At 42.2% G+C, this 23,490-nt stretch overlaps 1 protein-coding gene across 1 annotated transcript; it reads right to left on the reverse strand.

The window, feature by feature from the left end:
• Positions 1 to 15,098: 15,098 nt before the first annotated feature.
• Positions 15,099 to 19,941, reverse strand: hoxb2a (homeobox B2a). The gene is made up of 2 exons (XM_079565341.1): positions 18,445 to 19,941; positions 15,099 to 16,306 (listed from the first exon to the last, which is right to left on the reverse strand). The coding sequence occupies exons 1-2, from the start codon at positions 19,028 to 19,030 to the stop codon at positions 15,534 to 15,536; spliced, it is 1,359 nt and encodes a 452-aa protein (XP_079421467.1). The 5' UTR covers positions 19,031 to 19,941; the 3' UTR covers positions 15,099 to 15,533.
• Positions 19,942 to 23,490: the final 3,549 nt, after the last annotated feature.

Raw genomic sequence — 23,490 nt, forward strand, 5'->3', positions numbered from 1 at the left:
GGCCGCGCGGTAAAGTGATCCCGCCGCTAAGTGCGTGCAAAAGAGGGTGGGGCCCAGACTGCTGAAGAGGCAGGGGATCCATAAGCCCTGAGACGTAATGGACTTTATTAATATGGTCAAAACAAACAAGTACGAATGGAAAAGTTCTGCTCGCGGCTCTCGGGGACTTTTACTCTGGTCTTTGGAGCACTGGAATCATAGAAAGAAATATGTAGAAACAGGATTATTCTGTAGTGTGCAATGTGTTTTACATATAGCCGTTAGCATTAGCCATCAAACGTAGAAGCTATGAATGATACAAAAGCATTTCTAATTGAATTTGTCATAAAAGTCCATAAATGGGAGTGGACACATTTCCGGAATTCTGGCAATATGGAACCTTTAGCTCAGTATGTTTTTGCACTTTTCCTTGAATACACTGTTGGTAAACTATGTGTCACAGATTATCATTATTTTATTTGTACTATTTGTATGTAGCCCCCCCCCCCCAGACCGATAGATACAGACGGCATCTCTGGAATCTCCCATATATGGTCATCTTTGAAAACAGTTGAGGGGGAAAACAATTTTGAAAAAATATAAACTTTTTCTAATTATTCAAAAACTACTTTAACAAACGCTGAATTATTGATATAGTTTCTACTAAATAATGATACAAAGACATGGAGAGGAGCAAAGTGGTTCAACAGCCCATAAATACATAAAAAAAACGGAGAATGTTAACATGATGCTACATGTTAGCATCGGGCTAATGCTAACGGTTAGCTAGCGCAAGCTACAACTGCCGTTTTTTCACTTCTACTGAACAATCTGCTGTGAGAAAATATCCATATGGGCCCGATTTAGACTTGACTTTATTTGTATGTGATAATATACATTAATATATTTCACCAGAAAATATCTAAAAAGAGTGAAAAATGGTATTTCTCTAAAGATTCTATTTTATATCTATGACGAGACGCCGTCTGTATCCATACAGGAAGTGTGAGGACCATATCATCAACTTTACTGCTGTCAGAACTCTCCCCATGTTACAAACCTCCCCGGTATCCCCCTAGGGACATGTTTACTCCCCCACTGTTTCCCTGTACTTAGCAGGAGTACAGCGTAATCACCTCATCCTCTCCACCTGGCGGGGGGCTCTGTGCTCTCTCTTGCTCTATACCGGGTGCTAACTCGGCGGGATTGGGCGCGGGGCTAATTGGCGTGGTCAGATTGAGTGACAACAGTCTCCACGCTCTCCCGCCTCAGTCCATTCCTCACAGTGCCGTATCGACCAGCCCGGGCACGGCTCAATAGGCCACGCTAAAGCGGCCTATCGACGCAGCCCGCCGAGAGAGGGGGACTATCGACCGCTCGGCCGCCGGCTGGAGCAGGCGGACTCTGAGTTTGGTTTCAGTCAAGGTTTAGGCCTGTAATTCTCTTCTGGTTTCACTGTTTGTTTGTTTTTTACACTTTTTCCTTGGCTCAAAACTCATGAACATTTCTCTGATCAGTATATATGAACAGCAAAGCATGCAGCAAGTTTCAATGCATACACAAGGCAATAGGCTGCGTTCACGTGACATCATAATATTCTAAAGAGCCTTTAGTTTGAAATTCACATTTCAGACACAGCATCTCTGGGACACAGACCCCGCCTTCTTTCTGATCCGTAAGATGACTGGACATTTCCATCTTTGTTTTAACCAATGAACCTGAACTTTCAAGTGTCTTGAAATTGCACCCAAGGATCAACCAGACTTGTGCTTCCAAGGTCATGACCTTGTAATCTAGGCTTTCCCAAATAGTTTGAAGCTATAATAGTCTATTTAAGCTTCTGACTTCATAAAAAGCATCAAAAACATTTCTAAAAAAATATATCTGTCATTTTTGTGAAATTTAGCAAATAGAAACATTTTAAAATTTCTACTTGACCAAAGAAAAAAAAGGAAAAAAATAGAAGTCAATTCTGGACAGTGAGAAAAAGAAAAATGCAAGTGTGAATTTTTATGAAGTGTATGTTAACCTATGGTTCCCGCTGTAACTATGGTAACTGTCAAAATGCAGATTTCTAGTCTTACTTATTTGCTAATTTCTCTATCATTCCTGGGGCAATTCCCATGGAACAAAAACAATCACAAAGTTCAAAGTCATCTCTTCCAGCTCATATGAACTATGGTCTAATTATTTCCTCATTGGTGCCTGCTCCAATTGAAACAGAATTCAAATACATGAATGCAAACCCATAGGCTATGTTCACATTCTAGAATTTGAACTTTGTGACAGTATTTGTTTCATGCACATGTATAGTCCCAGTAATGACAGTGATATTAGCCAAAAAAACTATCTGCTTTGCTTCTGCGTTGTGTTAGACCAGTGGTTTCCAGACCGGGGCGTCGCGGGACACTGAGTGGGGATTGACAAGGAATTTGGTGTATTTTTGGATTGAAGCAGCATATTTTAATGAAATTAAGTCAAAAACATAAAAAATATAGTATAAAAAAAAAAACTCACTGAACCTGATTTTAAATGTTTATAACTTGAAATCTATATTAATGGTAATCAAATTTTATCTATGAGGTCCGAGTTAGTTAATTTTAGTTAGCTAGTTAATTTATTTTCCGAGTTGTTAAATGATTTTTTGGGGTCGCAGCCCAAAAAGTTTGGGAACCCCCGTTAGACCAGTATCCAGCAACCATATCACAGATGTTAAAGCTGCCTGAAAGGAATAATATTATACGCCTTGCAATATAGTTCCCCTTTTTATCCGCCGTGTATATGGACATGTTTAGTGTGACTATACGGTTGACTATAAGGCCCATGTAACCATATTTAAATAGGGAGCTTGGTAGCAAATAACTTCACCTCAGTTTGGAGCTATTCCTATGCTGGGAGAGGCTATATGCTAACGCCGCCTGTGCGTTGTATATGCGACTGAGGGCACGCGTAAAGACCAGACATCTACACATCAACTCGTCTAAGCTAAGGTAAGAACATACCTCAGTATCTAAAAACGGTGGCCTATACCTTTAAGCAAAGTCTTTACGATTTTTTTTCATCAGTAGGTGGAGTAGTGAACTCTGCTCTGATTGCATTCAATGAGATATGGAAATGTCATTAATCTTGTGTAAAAACACACATTTATCAGCATAAATAAGATATTTAGCAAAGAAAACATTTTGAGACTTGCAATTCTTTGCTAAACTGGAACTTTCCTGAAAGTCTCTCTCTTTTTTTTTGGCATTTAGAACAGAATAATTCCATTTAGAACTAAGTTTACAGCGCAGAACTTTTTTCCCCCTGCAACCCATGAACGCCTCAGCCTCTCCTCAGGTGCTGCTTTGCTTTGTGAGGAAAAAAGGAGGAGAAAGACCCGACAGCTCCTGTAGATTGGATTAATAAACAAACAGCCATTTCAGCTGCATCAGAGCCGGTCGCTCACATGTTTGTCACCATCTTTTTGTAAACTTCTGTCATAATGCTAAACTGTTAGCCGCTAACTGTTGCTGCGTATTCTGCTTCTAACATTTGCGATCTCTTGTCCATGTGTTTGTGTTTACATGGTGCCGGGGGGCAATCATTTGTAGGGCTGAAATGACTAATCGATTAATCGATGACTAATCGATTAGTAATCGATTAATCGTTTTCTGGTTCACACAGACTAAAATGGAGCAAAAATGACATAAAAATGTAGTATTTTTGATAAAATCCTACTTTGTATATATAGTTAGAGTCTGTGTGCATTTGTAAATTTCATGAATAGAGCCTCCAACAAACATTTCCCTTTAGTTTACTCCATCAACTCGTCTTCAAGCAGCGCCACTTAAGCTATATGTGATTAAAAAAAATAGAAAAAATACAATTTTCCTACACCACTCACAGCCAAGCGATTACTTGATTAATCGTAAAAATAATCGAGAGATTTATCGATTACAAAATAATTGTTAGTTGCAGCCCTAATCATTTGTTAGCATTTTAGGCTAAAACTTAATATCATAACTGTTTTTATGCTTTAAGATGTCTCTACTTTGTGTCTCGTCCCCTGTAGAGTGGGAGTGACACATTCCGGTGCACAGGTGTTTGAGATTGCACACTCACCATAGCCTGCTTTGGCCCTGAATGAATGAGAAGTTCATGTTAGACCTGTCATTCTTCATTCTCATTCTGCTTTGTTTTTTCGTATTTTTGTTGAGTTCCAGCAAACTGACTACTTTGACAAAAATAAAAAACGACAACATTCCGTCTAAAGGCCTGACCACATGGAGTAGGAATACCTCAGCGTGTAGTACTGTGAATACTCCCCTCAGCGTGTAGTACAGTGAATACTCCCCTCAGCGTGTAGTACTGTGAATACTCCCCTCAGCGTGTAGTACATTGAATACTCCTCTCAGCGTGTAGTACTGTGAATACTCCCCTCAGCGTGTAGTACTGTGAATACTCCCCTAGTACAGTGAATACTCCCCTCAGCGTGTAGTACTGTGAATACTCCCCTCAGCGTGTAGTACTGTGAATACTCCCCCCCAGCGTGTGGCCGGAGCGACATGTGTGAACTCCCATTGACTGTTTGGAGAGCCGTGACCCGGCGCATTCTCCGGCGAACACGATCCGCCCTCACGCTGGGCGGCCATTTTGTCTGGATCCAGGGGAGGAAGGTGAGAGCGGGGTCAACGGGGCGGACACGTGCGAAACCAAACAAGGGAAGTGTGAAAGGAGACGGGACGGGAGTTCCATCAAACGCACGGACATGAGTTACAACAGTTTCAAAGACGCACAGGGGAATATTTCATCCGGGTGAATACAATCAGATTCTTTTGACAAGAACTCGTAAGAACATTGATTTCTTTTTTGTGGCGTTGGAAAGCTCGGCGAAACATCATGTGGTCAATGTTGAGATTTTTAGCTATCGTTTTTTCATCATCTTAGTTTCAATGTCTGACAAAAACAGACCAAGAGACCCTTTAAGATGTTTATGTAATGCAGTTTTTGCCAAGTGTACCCAATCACAAATGTTAGCGTAATACGGAATCCCCCCGACAACACCTTGTTTTCCAAATATGGCCATTCTCTTTGTGGAAGACACCAGGCACAAATGTGGTTTAGGGCCGTTTTCTCCGAATGAGCTTTTCATTCTTGCAACTCCTCCTCCACTTTAGTAGCTCCTACAGACTCCACACTTCACAGACTTGTAATTATTTGTCAGTATTCCTGCCTGATTCATTGAGCTTTGAACCCTCACAATGTTTAATGTTTCGCTTTTAGTTTATTCAAAACTAATCAATTCAGTGTTAACAAAATGATTGATTGGAAACATCGTATTTTAGTGAAATTGAAGTGTGTACAACACATTAGAATTTGTTTTTGCTCAAACATAGTTAACACAATTTATACTTAAAGGAATATGCCATTGTTTTTATGTACTGTGTTCCACCTGAGCTTAGACGAGTTGATGTGTACCTGTCTGGTCTTTGTGTGTGCCCTCAGTCACACAAAATGACCAAACATGTTGTTAGCATTTGGCCTCCCCCAGAATATTCCTATAGCTCCAAACGGGGGTGAAGTTAGAAGCGACCAAGCTCTTCCACGGGCACAAAGACCAGACAGGTACACATCAACTTGTCTAAGCTCAGGTAGGAACATATCTCAGTACAGTGCAGAACTGTGGCCTGTTCCTTTAAGGTTTGGAGCGACAGTGGTGCAGATGGTAGAGCGGGTTGTCTCATGATCGGAAGGTCGGGGGTTCAAATCCCGGCTCCTGCAGGTGCAGACTGTCGTTGTGTCCTTGGGCAAGACTTGTGAGTGGTTGGTGGTGGTCGGAGGGACCGTTGGCGCAGATGTGAGCAGCCTCGCTTCTATCAGCCTGCCCCAGGGGAAACTGTGGCTACAAATGTAGCTTACCACCATCAGCATGGAGTGAATGACCCCCCCTCCCTGTCATGAAGCACTTTGGCTGTGACTTGTGTCAAATGAAAAGTGCTCTACTCCCTTCCTTAAGATTTCACTAAAGATTTTACTCAGTTTTCCTTATTTTCAGTTTCTGTGATGTTTTTTTTATTTCTCTTCCTTATTGGACACTGACAGCATGTGACATATGTGGAGGTAAATGTGACTGTCGCCGTGCCAACCATGAGGAGAGTGAGCCAGAATAGGTTGCGTTAATGTTTTAGGATTCTGTTTCAGTCGGAGCAAGTGCCAACACCGCTCTATGGGAGGGAAACAAACCTTCTTATGACTGAAAGTCCTTTACTGACCAACATCACCCTCATGTTTCTGAATATTGTCTCCACTTTTGGAGGAAATACTTGGACCGTAGTTCATTTGTGCTGGCAGTGACAGTTTCAAGGAAATTGATACAGGAATTACAGAGAAATTCGCAATAAACTGAGTCGAGAAACCGGCATTTTGACAGTTACCATAGTTACGCCATGGGATTTTCAGCCGTCTTTATAAAGTTGTGATGTCACGTGGACGCAGCCTATGTCTTTGACTTTAAAATATCAATTTCTTCCCAACTTTTCTTCATTAAAGGGGTTAGATGCAAGTTAGTCATTTTATACTCACTACTGCCACCTCAGGTCATACGCGTAACTGCAGCTTCTATATTAAGCTCGTGCATGACGGCACTTCGGACCTGAAGTAACACCTTTCTGAGAGACAGTGCAGGATTTTAGAGGCAGTTGTGGTGAACAGGTCTGGGCTCATTCTACACATTAGGACATGGCTGAACGTGTAGGGGGAGGAAAATACATTATTTTAATTTTTTTAAATATGTATAGTCCCATTAAATTGCTGCTTCACCTTAATAAACTGTGGTTATGACTTACAACAGATGTTATCCATCTAAATCAGTCATAATTACAAAAGGATGAAAACCCGTCATAGGCACTTTAAAAGTAAATAGTATTCAAACAAATATCACTAAACCATTTTTTAATGTTTTGCTTTTGAAATGATCATAAATGCTCATATATTATTATCATGTTTTACAGTGTGGGGTCCCGAGTTGTTGGTCTGCTGATTTTGGGGGTCACAGCCCGAAATGTTTAGCAACTCCCGGTCCATACACTGCAAAAAGCCATCTGAAACATGTGACACTTTCTTAAACTAACTAAATTTATCTTTGGTTTTAGATTCCAATTTCAAGAATACTGTCCATGGGGAAAGATATTTGCTCTTAAATTAAGATTAAACGACTACAGTTTTCTTTCAAGTAAATTAAGATTTTTTTGTTTTCTAGCTTTGAACGGTGATTTATTTTGATTTTAATTTAAGTGTAAATATCTCTTCCCATGGACGGATTTCTTGAAATTAGATTATTTTTTGCAGTGTATATTGATGATACTGTATGTTCTTCAAAGGAAATGACCATATTAGGATGATGTATATTTGCGAAGGAAGCTGTGTTTCAGATTATATTTGCCTTCTAATATGAAGCCACCCTTCTTTAATACATTCCTGTTCTGCAAAGCTTGTTCAAAACAAACTGGGCTCTTTTACAAACCTTGTCTTTTCCCTGAGCCTTGTCTGCCAGGCTCTGATTCACTGCCGGGCCCTCGACGCTGACGCTGATCAAATCCACTCCTCTCGCACTTCTTTCCACGTGCGGGCGATGTATCACGGAGAGTCCGTGCGTACGCCGCTGGTGTCGCTGATGCGGGAGATAAGGGAGCGGGTGGAGGTTCGGGCGGCGGCGGTGGAGGGGCGACAGGCGCTGACAGCCAGGAGAGAGGGAGATTACCTGGCGCAGATATGTCCCGTACACGCCGGTCCTCATGTCGCCGAGCTTTTCCACTCATGATAGTACTGCATATGAAGTGCTGTGGCTCAGTGGTAAAGCCCAGCACACATGCAGAAGGCTCCTCTAGCCTTACCCACGCACATGCTGGTTTGGAGGGTCACTTAGAAGTTGAAGTTGTTGTAGTAGTATTAGTAAGAGACTCCATGGACCTGACTTAGCAAAGACTTTGTAAAGTGTTCTCAAGAAAATAACATGTACTAATCACTACATGCTAGTACTGTATGTAATACTGTATGTGCGAGGTAATTACTTTGGGACCCATTAGTACTACTACTACTCCGACTGCTACTGCTACCACTACAAATACTACTCTACTGCAGTGTTGGGGAGAATACTGCATACTCTATTTAAACTGTATACTCTATTTAAACTGTTACTTTGTCCAGTCAGAGTACTATAAAGTACTGCATTCTGAAAACCTAGAATACTTTCACAATGATGATATTCATGTCTAAATGCTGCGTATGAGTAAAAACATGTTGACTAAGTTTGTCAAAGCACCTGTTGTGAACTTATTTAGGATAAAACACACATGTGTCTGCATGAACCGTGACCCAATGAGTTTTAAATCTGTATCTGTGTGTTGGAGGAGACACAGATCATTGAGCACTAAAAGTGAGGCTTTACAAAGCTCAACATTTCCCTGATCGCTTTGATCTTTTCTTTATTGTTAATGTGCAATATGAAGCTGAAATGTAGGTGAATGATTGAGAAGTGCAATGTAGTGCTTTGATTTGAGCAAAGTAGCTGTATTCTAATACAGTTACACAAAATGGGTGTTCTAAATACTACCCAACACTACTCTACTTCAACCACAACTCCTACTGCTATCACTGATACTACTATTTTAACTACTACTATTACTATTGCTTTGTAATTTAAAAATGTTGAAATGATGTATTTTCCTCCCCCTATATCTTCCAACCATGTCCTAATAGGTGAATCCTCCAGCCGGGCGTTTCTGAGCACCAGCCTGGCTGCACATCATGGATATGGGTCCCCGAGCGCCGGCCCACGCTGGCAGCTCACTCCTACAGGTCGCCCCAGCAGCATTGAGGATGGGTCAAATGCAGAGAAGGAATTTCCCCACGGGGATTAATGAAGTATAACTTAACCTTAACCTGAATGTGTAGAATGAGCTCAGACCTGTTCACCACAACTGCCTCTGAAATCCTGCACTGTCACTCAAAAAGGTGTTACTTTGGGTCCGAAGTGCCGTCATGCACGAGCTTAATATAGAAGCTGCAGTTACACGTATGACCTGAAGTGGCAGTAGTGAGCATAAAATTACCAATTTGTATCTCGTCTCTTTAAAATGATTAAAATAAAAGCTGTTAACTGATTTTAAAATGCAATGGAAGTATGATAGATATGAAGAAAAACAACATGAAGACATTTTGTTCCTCTGGCAGTGGAGGAGGGCAGGTTCGAAGGCCTTCCTGAGGTGGAGCGGTTTTGTACTTTGTGTGAGTTAAAAGTGGTAGACGATAAGTTTAATTTTGTTTTGTATTTTCCGCTTTATACTGATGTGTGGGAAATTTTGTTCCAACAGGTGCAACATGCGAACCCTGCCTTAGCGTGGTGGAGGGGTTTGAGCGCCCGAATGATCCTGGAGCTCTGTGGTCGGGGACTTCGTGCCCCTAGTAGGGTCTCCCAGGGCAAACAGGTCCTGGGTGACGGGTCAGAAGCTTCTTTTGAGAGATCAACAGGCCTGAGAACCATGAGACCGTCCTCCTGTGGACCCTCCACCTGCAAGGGGAGCCATAAGGGGCGGGTGCAATGTGATTTGGGCAGATCCAACAGCTGCCCCCACGACCCGGAAACAGAAAAGTGCAAGAAAATGGATGGATGGATATATACAATAAATAAATACAATAACTTTAAAAGGGGCAAAAACAAAATATTAATAAATAGTACAAAGTTCACAGTCATAGTGCAGTGTTGGGCTAGTAATAGTGGCTACATAGTGCTAATAAAAGAACCAAGTTGGGGTAGCGATAGTGGCTACATAGTGCTAATAAAAGAAACAAGTTGGGCTAGCGATAGTGGCTACATAGTGCTAATGAAAGAAACAAGTTGGGCTAGCGATAGTGGCTGCATAGTGCTAATATTTGAAAACAAGTTGGGCTAGCGATAGTGGCTACATAGTGCTAATAAAAGAACCAAGTTGGGGTAGCGATAGTGGCTACAAAGTGCTAATAAAAGAAACAAGTTGGGCTAGCGATAGTGGCTACATAGTGCTAATGAAAGAAACAAGTTGGGCTAGCGATAGTGGCTACATAGTGCTAATAAAAGAAACAAGTTGGGCTAGCGATAGTGGCTACATAGTGCTAATGAAAGAAACAAGTTGGGATTGCAATAGACGTTACATTGTGCTGTTAAAATAAGTTGTACAAAGTAAAAAAGCATAAATTGAGCAACAGATGAAGCATAGAGTATATGAACAGAATATTTATATAGAAACGAGCTGACAGGCGTCTTTTTATGACTTTACTTGCAATTTAAAGCACTATATACTGTACTTATTGTATGTAAAAAACACATGATCTTTTGTGTTGTCTCTACATTGTGAACATGCTTTGAACTTATGTCACTGTAATAAATAAAAAGTTGAGTCATCTTAAAAAAGTAGAGCAACTGGCTGCAGTGCTTTTTTTTTAGTTCATTCAACTTTTGAGGTTTTGGCTAAGTCAAATTATTCGGGAGTTGGAGAAATACATAGCGAGAAAAGTAATAGTTGTGCCTCCTTGAATGTTTTCAGTGTTGTTTACTTGTGCCTCTTGCATCAGTAATGAAATGGTCTTTACTTCAAAATCCAGAAAACTGATTGCCTTGAAAAACTCAAATTTATGTGGCTAATAATGGTAACTTCCATACCAGTGTTCAATTCACATTTTTTATTGCTGAATACTTGTATAATTCCATTATATTGCACTTACTCTGTTCAAGTTTTCACACCTTAAAATGAGTCCACAACCCCTTTTTAGAGCTGACTTTAGGTCAGCCCATGAGTGACAGCAACATGACAAAATACATTGTGTTCTTTATGTTCAGTAAAAAGCCTGAGGAGCCATTGCACTTCAGTCACAGACTGACAGGTGAAGAAGGAAGTCATGGAGATTCTACATTAGACAGAACTTTAGACTTCTGCTGGACGGAAGAATACAATTCTGAAAGTCTGAAGTCTGCTGTAAAAACATTAAGATATTGGAAATTAAAATGACAAATCAAGAAGAAAACATGAGTATAAAGGTTGACAAAAAGTGCATACATTTTATCTGCTGTGGGTCATGTGTGTCCCAGTTCCTCTGAGTCGTGGTGGGTCAAGGTGGACCAGGACAGATGTGGACAGAACTGTGACAAATCTACTTTTGCTTTGGAGATAAAAGTTACTATAGTAACTGTGTTGAATAAAGCTTCTTTTGTAACATCTGTCCACATCAGTCCTGCTGCATACATGACTCAGAGGAACCGGGACACACATGAACCCTACATAGAGGAACAAAAAACATTTGTATTTATTATATAAGAGTAACTAAGTTTTAATTTTATAGTCACTACCTGACGCTCTTGAAAGAGAGAATTATAATCTCAATGAGTTTGATTCTGGATAAATAAAGGACAAATAAAATAAAACTGACTTGATTTTGTAATAATTGATTCATCCATCCAGCACTATATGCACAATCTCCATGACTTGAGCGAAAACTTTAGTAATTGAAACATGTAAGTATTCATCAATACAAATGTTTAATTGAACACTACTGGTATGGAAGTAAAATTTACTGGAAATTAGTGAGTTGCCAACACATGAAAATAATTAGCCACATTAACTTATCAGTTTCCTGGATTTTTTCAAGTAAAGACCTGTATTATTTGTTTCAGGGCAGCTTTATTCAGGAAATGCAAACTTTGCATCTATTAAACTGAGAAGAATGACTTTGCTAAACTTAAAATAAAAAGTTTGTTTGATTTAGTTAGCTTACCTTCTTGGTTAAGTTGAGTGAACTCAAAAAAGCTTTGCAGTCAGTTGTTTAATATTGTAAGTCGAGTCAATTGTTAAAAGTCGATACTTACAATAAGCATTTGCAAGTACAGAACAATTCAGGAAAATGTGTGAAAACAATAAATAACGGACTTTGAACACATCATTCTGTGGTGTTTTCTATGTAAAGAGTGTTTTGTTTCAGTTTGTACAGAGCGCTGACATGGCGTTTCTGTTGGTTCTAAGAGAGGCCACAGGGGGGGCAGCATGTCCTGAAACATGGGAACAGCCCAGTCTTACCTAGAGGGCGCCAAACTGGCTCAATCTGATCACGTGATCTCAGCTGGAATTACGTAAACTGTTTGACTGAACTTTCCCAAATAACTGATGGAAAGTTACCACTTCCTGACCTAATTGTTTAATGCAATTTATTCCATTGAACTTATTTATTTAGCAAGTCTTGAGCAGTGACTCTTGGAATGTTGTTTCCACGCTTAATCCGGAGCGTTGAGGATTCTGTTTGGAATACAAATGACGTCAGTGCATAGACCCTCTACGAGAGACAAACAAAACAAAAAGATACAGTATAGTATATACAAAATAAATATTGTTCTCTGTTTTTTGTGATGTTATTTCACTTCCTTATTGGACACGGGCATGAAGTGACAAACATATAGATAAATGCTTTCAACTGTTGCCATGCCAACCATGTCATACCAATGAGAAACAGGTGAGTCAAAATCTTCCCGGACCTGTTTGAATTGAGCGTTTCATCCCCCATTCAAATGAATGGTGAAGCCAGGCCCAATACTAAAGCATGGCGAGGTATGACATGTCTTTTTCAAGGCATTTAGATCATTTATGTGGTTTCTTTGTCATTAAAATGCAGAATATGAGTTAGCGTTTAGCTCAGAGGACACTTTTATTTGTATCTAAAGTAAAATATAGAAAGGTGTGAGTACATTCATAGAGGAAAACTAACTATGACCTGTGCTTTGACCTGAATGTGGTTGATGGTTAGACAACAGCTAATCTGCAGTGTTTGAAGGCTAATGCTAACGGCTATAGGAAAACATTGAGCAGGCTAATGGACAGGCTGACTTGCTAACTGTTTGGATCTCCTTATCTCTGTGGTCAGAATTCTACGGAACTATGGATGTCACCAACAATCTACATTTTTTTTTTAATTACCTTTTTTCCCAAATCTTCTTCATTCAGTGATCACTTTGCTCAAATCAAATTGTGATAAATACTTACCATGCACATGTGTCTTCATGAATTCTCTTTTTCTTATTACAGGGATGTAGAGAAAGACTTTAAGTACTACAGTATGTACTTATTAAGACGAGACACTGCAGGTGAATAGGGGAACTTTTTACATTTAGAGATATTAATTTGAAACTTTTGCTGTAGATTTCTGTCATAAATATGAGGGGAAAATGTATTGCAAGTTTTCTTTTCTTTAATGTTTTTATGTTAAAATAAGGCGTTTTGTACTTAAAAAAAACACCCCAAAAATGTGTTGTTTAGGTTTGATGACAAATCAGAAAAATGAGCCAGGTATAAATGTATGGTTATGGTTCTTGTTAAGTCATAAAATTATTATTAATGATTATTTGTGGCTAAAAAAAAAAAAATCTGTGAAAATTCAAATTTCATTTTGTTTTTTGAAATTCCAAACTCAATTAACCAGTCATGGAATCAGTGCACACAAACTGAACACGTTATTGTGAGGAATGTTTTTTTTTTTTTTGTCCTGGAAAGTTAATACGCGAGGAGATCAAACTGGACCAAAACTTGCAAAAAAATGGAGAAAAAAAAGTAGAAATGAATTACAAAACAATAAAATAAATAATAAATAAACAGGTGGTCACTCTGTGTATCTCGCTGCCCTTTAAACAAAATGGCTGTCGATTACTTTTAAGTGAGTTGTTCAAGTCTAAATACATTTTTGTTTTATGTAATCACGCTTCATTGTTACGCACTTAAACCACAATCTTGCCCAAAGTGTCACTTACGTTCCTAATCGACATCTTATTATGTTTTTTTTTTTGTCAAGTCAGCTCCTTCTCCAGGCTTAAAGCTATAACCTTTCACCAATGGGGTTATCCGCGCCGTTCTAACGCTCTGGAACTTCTATTTCCACCTCTCTCTCTCTCAATAAAACAAAGCTGTATTACATCACACCGCCCGTGATCAAATGCAGGGGGAGAAGCTGCTCTCTCTCTCTCTCTCTCTCTCTCTCTCTCTCTCTCTCTCTCTCTCTCTCTTTCTCTCTCTCTCCTTCTCCTAGAGCTCCTACACGCGCGCGCTCCCGTTTCAACCCCCTTTCTTTTCTCTTTTTTTCCCCCCTCCGCGAACGCGCCTGTCACGCCGCTCCCGTCATCCTGTAATGGCTGCCAGTGCTCATTGTTCACATCCTGCTTTGTCTCCAGCGCCATTTTGACTGGGAGAGAGAGCGAGGGAGAGAGGGAGAGGGGGAGAGAGAGAGAGCGCGCACACACTACACTAAACGCTGAAGAATTGGTTGTTTCAGTGCGTTACAAAATAGCGAGCATTGTCGAAGAAATTGCAAAAAAACGCCTTACAAATATATATGAAAACAGTATTAGTTTGAAGAAAAGAGTGTTCCGTGTTGTTAGGTTTCTGCACTGGCCTCGGTCTGGTTTTGGGGTCAGTATTCGCGCTTGGAAATGCCCCTTTTTGCCGTGCGTAATTCGTGCGTAAAAGTAGACGGGCTTCGCAGGGGTTTGGCTCCGCGCCACGAAAAATATGGAACATTTTTGGGGAATAACGTGACCAAGATTCTTCTCGTGAATATTTCCAATCCTTGAAGAATAAATAAATAAAATAAAACAATAAAACAATATAAAAAGTGAAAGCACGTAAAAGGAAAATAGGAAATAAAACATGACGTGTGAAGATCCTCGATCCTTAAAAACACAATAAAAATGTAGTGAAAATAAATTGACCTGTGTGTAATTAGCGTACACTTTTTTTTTAATGCATGCATCATTTATCGTAATGCGTAATTTTAGAATTGTTGCGTCGTTTTTTGTGCGTAAAATGACCGCCAGGCTGATATCATTCAATCACTGCTATTAACGAAATACATTACTGCAGAAACTATATGTGTGTGTTCCCTTGATTTTGAAAATAAATAAATAAAATATATATAGATATATATAGGCCTATATATGTATTATATATAGGCCTATATCCATATATTAGTACAGCATCATCTAAAATATCAAAATGTCTTCAAGTGAAAAAGAAATCCAAAACAAAGCATTTCATGAAAAATAAACACGCCACGGGCCACTCGGTATACGTTTGTGTTTTTTATTTTTATTATTATTCTTCCACTATGAAAATATATGTACAATAAATAATTTGGATTTGTCACTATTAAAGGTTCTGAATAAATAAAGTAGTGTCTAACGGCTCCGGTTCCACTTCGCTCCGCGCCAGACTCCACCGTTCCTGAGAGATATCCGTATAAGCTGCACGTAGACGCTAGACTAGTGGTGAACAGTCTCCAAAAAAACAGTCTCCAACGGGAACAAAAAAAAAAAAAAAAAGAATTAAAAATGAAGAATAAATACCTGAAAAAAGAGGAAACTCCACAAGGCGCGAAGGAGGAGGGGAAACAAAAACTATCCAGACAGTGTTGACATTCGAAATGCTTTTCAAAATCTAAAATATAAAAGGAGGGGGGGTGAGTTATTTTGTCGAGAGGAATGTTGGCCCGCGAACTGTGCTTTTAAAAAGTCAGAAGTTGAGGTGCTGCAGGTCTATGGTGCACAGCGTGCGCGTGAACAAGTCGAAGTCCTCCTCGGAGAAGTCCACGGGGCTGTCCAGAGAGCTCTGCAGGCCGGGCGAGAGGCAGGCCTCCGGGGAGAGGAACGCCAGGTCCGCCGGCAGCGCCGCGGAGGAAGAGGACGACGAGGAGGAGGTGGATGAGGAGGCCGGGTTCGAGGCGCTGTCCGCCGGCATGAGGGCGGCAGATGTGGGGCTGTCCGCTGGGTGTTCATGAGCGGCTGGTTGTTGCTGCGGTGGCTGTGGGCGGTCAGCTGCACCCAGGCTCTGACGGCCCTCCTCCGGCGTGGGCTGCGCTTTGTCCGCGCTGTCAGCGGCGTAGGCGGCCGCGGAAGATGGATTGCTGCCCCCGCTCTGCTCCGCGTCCGATTCCACCGCCGCCGCTTCGAGCGGCTGGCTGGAGTACGGCGAGGACGCGTCGGCTCCTTCCAGCGGCTCGAAGCACGCGGCCTCTCCCGCCTCCGTGCCACCGCCTCCTCCGCCGCTGCCCGCGTCCCTGTGGTGCGTGGTCTGCCGCTTGTGTTTCATGCGCCGGTTCTGGAACCACACTTTGACCTGGCGCTCCGTGAGGTCCAGCAGGGCCGCGATCTCGACGCGCCGCGGCCGGCACAGATATTTGTTGAAATGGAACTCTTTCTCCAGCTCCAGCAGCTGCGTGTTAGTGTAGGCGGTGCGCAGCCTTCGAGAGCCGGCTCCCGCTCCGTCCAGCCCCGCCTGCCCCGGATCTGGAGAGAGAATGGAGCAACCCGTATATTATAGCCATAACTTAACACAACTAAACACACAGAAGTGCAACTGAGAGTAAAGCGTTTTTATATTATTGCGCATGGACAATAATAGTAATAAAAACAACAGTATATTTGACATGTTATGTGTATGATACTTTTGGTGAGATGGTGCAGACAAAGCTTCTTGGTTGAGAGGCGAAACGTCCAACACTTCATACCGAGTACAGATGACACCTTAAGCACTTCTGTCTTAAGCACAGCCTGCTACTTGTAAACATCAGTGTTTGACAAAGCCTTTGCTGTGAAAGACGAAACGTCCGCTATACTCTAAACGGCTATATATATATATTCTCAACCTGTGTCGATAATTTTGTTTCTATGAATATGTTTGTGTATAAGCTCTCGGTCGCACATGAGTTTTCCACGGTAGTGAGGGGTTATTCAAGCCGTCATCTGTACCGCTGTGATAGAGTAGCAGACGTTTCGCCTTCTAACACCATAGAAGGCACATTTCCTGGATGTAGTTTCAAACAAATATCGCAGAAATGCCACTCGTTTGCCTTCAGCTCCTGTTTCATTGCCATGCTGTGTTACCATTTGCATAAGTGCGTCATTATGCGTCATTAAAAGTTAGGGGATTGGCGTGAATAAAATAAAAATCTTTAGAGCTGATTATCGTTAGCGCAATTTTTTACAATTATTTTTTGCAAACACCAACTGAACAAAACCTAGTGTAAAAATGTGCAAAAGTTCGAATTAGTCATGTTATGGTGAATTCTGTTTTGCTTTAGCCTTGTTTTATCTTGTGATTTCGTTTTTTATTTTTAAGGATTTAAGGAAAGCACAGTTTAATGGAAAAAAAATAACACGTAATAGGCCTATACGATTTTTTGTTAAAATTGAACGTAGCGTACGGTGCTGAAACGGACATCGCAATAGAGTTTTATCGCACCGTACGCAATTATCGAATATCGCGATTCCCCGCCTCCCCTTTGCCAAATCGCGCTAGTCTGCAAACCGAGCACAGATGACACCCCGAGAACTAACCTACTCACTAGCTCTTACCCGGAGTTGTTTGGCTTTTATTGAGTGCGCTCCTCGGCAGCTCCCTGTAATAAAGCAGGGGCCTCGCGCAGCCTCATAAAAAAAAAAAAACGCTCACATTACACCGAGCGTAAACGTATTTGGAGCTGCGTAAAAAAAAGAAGAAAAAGAAGAAAAAAAAACAACAACACAAAAAGAAGATAAAGACGGATGGCGCTTGGTGTCAGAGTGCGTCCTGGGGGCACACGCACGCACACGGACGCCCGCACACACACACATACACACACGTAGGCTCACGCACGAGAGCTGGATAAATAAATCACAGGCGAGGGAGGAAATGTGTGGAGAAATGTGGCCATGTAGCGTGTCAAAAAAACGGCTCCCCCTGCTTTTGTAAAATGGGATCCAAAATGACAGCGCGTTACTATGGGTGGGATTTTTTTTTATTTTTTTAAATTTGTTATCTTTCCATATGTGGGGAAAAAAATCCAAAATTACACAATAACTCTCGTTGGAACTGGGTATGGGGTTTGATGGTGCATTGCGTGCAGTCTTGCTTCTTTTTTTTCTTCCCTCCCCTCCTCCTGACGCATGGCCCGTTCCATCCACCCAACCCCCCACTTCTCCATATTTCTCGTCTTCTCGCCTTTTTTCCTCCCCATTATACTTCCCTTCCGAGATCCAATATGGCTACCATCTCCAGTTGTGTTATGAATATATAATAGGGCGCCCCCCCACCCCCCCCCCCCCCCCCACCCCCCACCCCCTCCACACACACACGGCAAAAGTCGTGGATAAATACGGTTTTTCAAAGCACTTTTACGCACGGCCCGGGAGCGCATTTCTCGGTCGGATTTGGCTGACAACGAATTGCGTTCGCGTTGATTGGGTTATGATGGAATTATTAATGATTTCTGATGAACGTGGTGGGGGGGTGGGGGCGGGGGGGCGGGATGGGTGATATGGAGGGAGCGTAGGATGAGGAGAGACACTGCACCAAAAAAGAAAAGGCAAAGCAAAAGGATGCACAACACAACAACAAAAACAAAAAAAATACATAATGATATAATGAACAGTAAAAAGCTACTGACCTGTGGGGGAATCGATGCCCGCCGCAGAGTACCCAGAGGCGGTGGGCGACGGGGAGCACGAAGCAGGGGGGATGATAGCCCCTGCGCCACTGCTGGTCCCTCCGTTGCTTATGCAGCCGCCGCCGCCGCCGCCTCCTCCTCCGCTGCCTCCGCCGCTGCTGTTGCCAGGCTTGGGGCACTTCTTGGACGACTTCTTCTCCTTCATCCAGGGGAACTCGGCCGGGGTCGTGGCAGTGGCAGCGGCCGGGTTGGGGGCCTGTCCGGCGGGGCACTGGATGCTCTGGTGGTGGAGGCTCGGGAGGCCATTATTGCTCGCTGTGCCATTAATCCTCCGGTTGTTGTTGTTGTGCTGCTGATGCTGCTGGTGCTGCTGCTGCTGCTGGCTCCTTGCTGGCGGTCGCGGCTGGCTGCCTGTGCACGGGCTGAGGCTGGGGATGGTGTGCTCGAAGGGAGGCGGAATTACTGTCGACTCCTTGATTGATGAAGTTTGAAATGACTCCAGGACGGCGGGGAACGACGTCAGGCACTCTGCTAGGGACGGCTGGCTGTTGATAAACCCGATCTCCCTCTCGAATTCAAAATTCATAGCTCACCTCTGGACCGGTTTCACACCCCGAACACACAGACGCGGCGAGACCCCCCTTTGAACAATCCCTTCCCCAAAAAATAAAAAACAAAAAAACACATCCGAAGCGCGCAGCCCTCAACCCCCAGCGCGCGCAGGGTGCATGGCGTTACCCCCTCTAAAAACGACGGAAAGGCGTCAAGCTCCTCGCCGCAGTGGCGCAAACGTTGCCTATATGTAAAAATAATCGCATATATTGTGATATTACAAGCGTATGGGGACCTGGGAAGGCTAAACTGAACAACTACGGGGCGAAATTGCAGCCAATTCCTGGTCATGTGACGCGCAGGAGCCAATGGCTGGCGCCCGGGCCTGTGGATGGTGGCGGAGTGGAGGAGAGCGCTTGTGGGAAGAGGCGCTATTATATTTCCCCCGAATCCCCAAAAGCGCTGGCTCGGTGTAGCCCGCTTTTGTTGTGCCGTGCCAGGGGGTCGGGACGTGTGGGGTGCTCCTGGAGGCTGCCCGCGGTCGCCATGTGCGCAGTGTAGGCGGTGGGAAAAACGCGCAGGCAGGCAATGAGGCTGTGTGTGTGTGTGTGTGTGTGTGTTTTTACGCACCGAACAATAGAGCATCATCATCTCTCGAGCGTTTTCTCACTGCTGTGATGATGTAATGATGGTCACAACATTAGGTGACCGTAGCTACCGTTTGCAATATGGCTCTCCAAAGTGTCACAACGATCAAAAGTATCACTCAAGTCTGCGGCTGGGGGGGAAAAAAAGTAAAGAAACGTTTTGGCGCGTGGAGAGATCGGTTAAGAACATGGGGCTCGACTTTAGTTTTAGTTTTTGAAGGGACTGGGGAGAAGCAGCAGGCGGCTGGTCCGTGCGTAAGTGCAGTTCTCTTTATTAGCAGTGTTTTACCCATGATGCGTCTAGACACGGTGAACGAGCTAATATCGGGAGTTTTTTAGCTGGTTTTATCGCGCTTGCCTTTTAAAGTCAGTTGGATATTACGCAAACTCGCGCTAAACATGCAAAGTCATCAGGAATAGTAACTTTACGCACAGCCAACGCGTGGTTTGTCCTGAGGTTAATTATATTTGAGTTTTATGACATGTCATAGTGAAAGTTTTCAACAAGCAGTCAGCTTGACGGGGTTATTTGAAGACGTTTCGCCTTCCATCCGAGAAACTTGTTTGTTTAATTTTTAGCATATTGGTTTGAGTCTTTTGAGTCATTTATGCAGGAAATGTATGCGTTGCTTTCAGCATAGAACCTGTAAAACATTTCAAAAGGAAGTCACCTGGACGGTTTTTCATTTTTATTTTAAGACGTTTCGCCTCTCATTCATGAAGCTCATACAGAAAATGTTGGCTTTTGCGTGAGTGTGTTTATCAATAAGATGAATTGCCTAATCAATTAATTATTTTTATTTCAAGTATAGATGACGTTTCGCCTCTCATTCAAGAAGTGAATGAAAATGTTGGCATCATTTTTGTGTGTTTAGCAATAGGCTAATGCACGTATAGCCTATTTAACATTTTTATGCTTTTTTCAAAAGTGTTTTTATGTGTACGTGCATGTTTTCACTACGGTGTCATTTTTCCAAAATCGTGTATTTTTCTAAGCATTTGTCGTTGACCTGAGTTATCGGCTTCAGGAAGTTAGAGCGTGACTTATTTCTGACTTTTGCTGCATATAGCTAGCTACGTGATGCACCACGTGATATATAGCAAAAACTAGTCCCCTGAATGGTTGTTTGTGACTTTGAAGACGTTTCGCCTCCCCTCTAAGCTGCGTACACAGAACATGTTAGCATTTGTTCATTTTTCGGAGTATTTGTTTAGCCGCGTTGTCACCGTGTTTTTGTCACATGACAATAATGATTCATTTTTTTATTTTTTATTTTCGTCACGTTTTTGTCGCTATTTTGGTTACGTTTTTGTTGCTTTTTCATTCTCGTTTTAGGCACTGTTTTGATGCTTGTATTCCCTCACTTTTAGATTTGGGTAATGCCAAACTCGTGCTCGGTTAAGGTGGTGGGGATTACGATGTTAAATAATTCCGGCTACATTTTCTGCTAATTCTACAGCATTTGCGTATTATTTGCATCTTCCCATGAGCCTATGATGAGCTACTCCCAGATTATCGCAATATCTATCTCAAAATCGCGATACATTTTGACGCACGACGTGAGATTTTCGAAGCGCACGCTCTAATTTTGAACATCGCCAACTTCGCCTTGTCCTCAGTGGAACTTGTTTCCTCCCTAATCAGCAGTTTTAAATTGGTCCCCCGTATCCCCACAAACACCCCGCACCCCCCACCCCACTCCTCGTTATCCAAGCGGTGCAACTTTTACGCGCTGTTGTTAGAAATGCCTATCCGGGCTCCACAGCGCGTGAATCCGAAGGGTTCACTGCCAGGTCGTCGGCCCCTGCTGCTGCTGCTCTGCGCTTCCCATACCGCCTCAAAAAAATAATAAATAATAAGGCTACGGAGGTATAACCTGTGTGAGTGAGTGAGGGGAGGGGAGGGGAGCGAGGAGCCAGGGTTCACGACTTTCGCGGTGGATATTTTCGGGGAGGGCCCGGGTGGGGAGAGAAGGAACGCGGTGATCAATCTTACCCTCCCCGCGCAGAGGCTGACAGCGGTAGCCCCTCTCCCCAAAAATAACGAGCCCTCGACACCCCCCCCCCCCCCCCCCCCTCTTTCTTTTTAGCTTTCTGTCTTTTTTTTTTTTGTATCCAGCGCTATCTCCCACACTCTCCGATAAAAGTTCACGCTCAGGACGCGCAGCTTTTTTTTTAATTTTACGCACGAACTTTCAGGTCAAAACGCTTCAGAAATAGTTTGAGTTTCCCTTCTCGTTTTGTTCGAAGTTCTTTGAGCTGTGGGCAAAGCACGTGCGTGGGAGTGCGCTGAAAAGGCGAAGGGCGCTGTGTGTAGGCCGTAACTTATACATGTTTAAAAAAAAAACTGCGCGCACAAGCTGTTCATTTCGGTGCAACTCGGGACAGAGCGCAGCAACAATTTGGAGAAAAAAGTCTCCCTTTATTTATTTTTTTAATTCTTGCACTGCTCTTGCATCACACGGAAGGACTATAATTTGATTTCGCTTAGCTAAGTTACAAACTTTGTTGCTGTTGTTGCCGCTCGTGGGGACAGAGTTGGGATTTGTTTTTGGAGCGGAACGTCAAACGCATTTCGTCGTGATTGTTTGGAGACGAGTTGTTTTCTTATGACTTGACGGGAACACTTTGTGAATTTGAATTCCAACCGTGAAATACTCAGCAATCAACTGCTTTTGTTTTTTCTCCCAAACTGTAGACACGTAGAGACTTTGAAAAGCGAAACGGTTCGTTTGAGCAACTTTGGACGTGTTTCAAGGACTTTCCCCTGGGTAAAGTTTCCATGACTTTTAAGGAGAGTGGCCTTTCCATATACGCCTAGGGGCAAAGGTGGGTAGTTAGTAACCACAGTACTCGAGTACTATTACTTGAGTAACTTTTTTGTTGAAGCCACCAAGATACTCTCAGTTGGAACACATTACCCACTCCGTTTCGCTTTTACGCACGAACGAGTAATTCACAATTTGTTGATTGTACTTCCAAGAGCTCGTGTTACCAGACAGTACTTTGTATTTTTTCATAGAGATGGGTAGTGCTCAGTTATATTTACACAAGTACTGGATTAAGTTTTTGAAGTAACTGTACTTTTGCATGCATGTTTTCAATTAAGTACTTTTCACTTCTACTTGAGTAATATGATGATCATGTATCTGTTCCCAGAGGTGGAATAACCAAAATATGTCCTCAAGTGAGAGTAACGTTGCTTTAAAATGATTTGACTCAAGTAGAAGTAAAAAGTAGTGAACCAAATTATTAACTCAAGTAAGAGTAAAAAAGGTTCTTGGATAAAATGTGACTTGAGTTCTGTGATTAACTGTTTGAGTGTAAAAGTTTGATTTATGTTTCAGACGCAACATAAACAGTGACACAGAGGAACACTTTATTTTACACTACCTTGATACATTGTACCAAACTAAATTTAGTACAATGTAATGTGCTCTGTAACTATGTGTAATAAGTTCACAATGGAATAACTTGTATTAGTACTTTGTAGGTATGTACTGTAATAGGACACGAGACCCTTAGGGTTATGTCTTATTATGTACCTACAAACTACAAATGCATATTATTCCATTATGTTTCCAACCCATAGGTACAAGTTATTACACATTGTTACAAAGCCCATTACATTGTACTAAATGTAGTTATGTTCAATGTATCAAGGGTAGTGTTAAATATAGTGATACCGTGACGCAAAACATAGACGTTTTGAGAAGTAGAAGTAAAACAAACTGTATGGATAAAAAAAACTACTTGCAAAAGTACAATTGGTTCAAAAAGTTACCTAAGTACATGTGTGTGAGTGAATGTAGCTGAGTACTAGCCACCTATGTCTGTTTCTTTTTTT

Source organism: Gobius niger (assembly GCF_951799975.1).
Source record: "Gobius niger genome assembly, chromosome: 10".
NCBI classification, from domain to species: domain Eukaryota; kingdom Metazoa; phylum Chordata; class Actinopteri; order Gobiiformes; family Gobiidae; genus Gobius; species Gobius niger.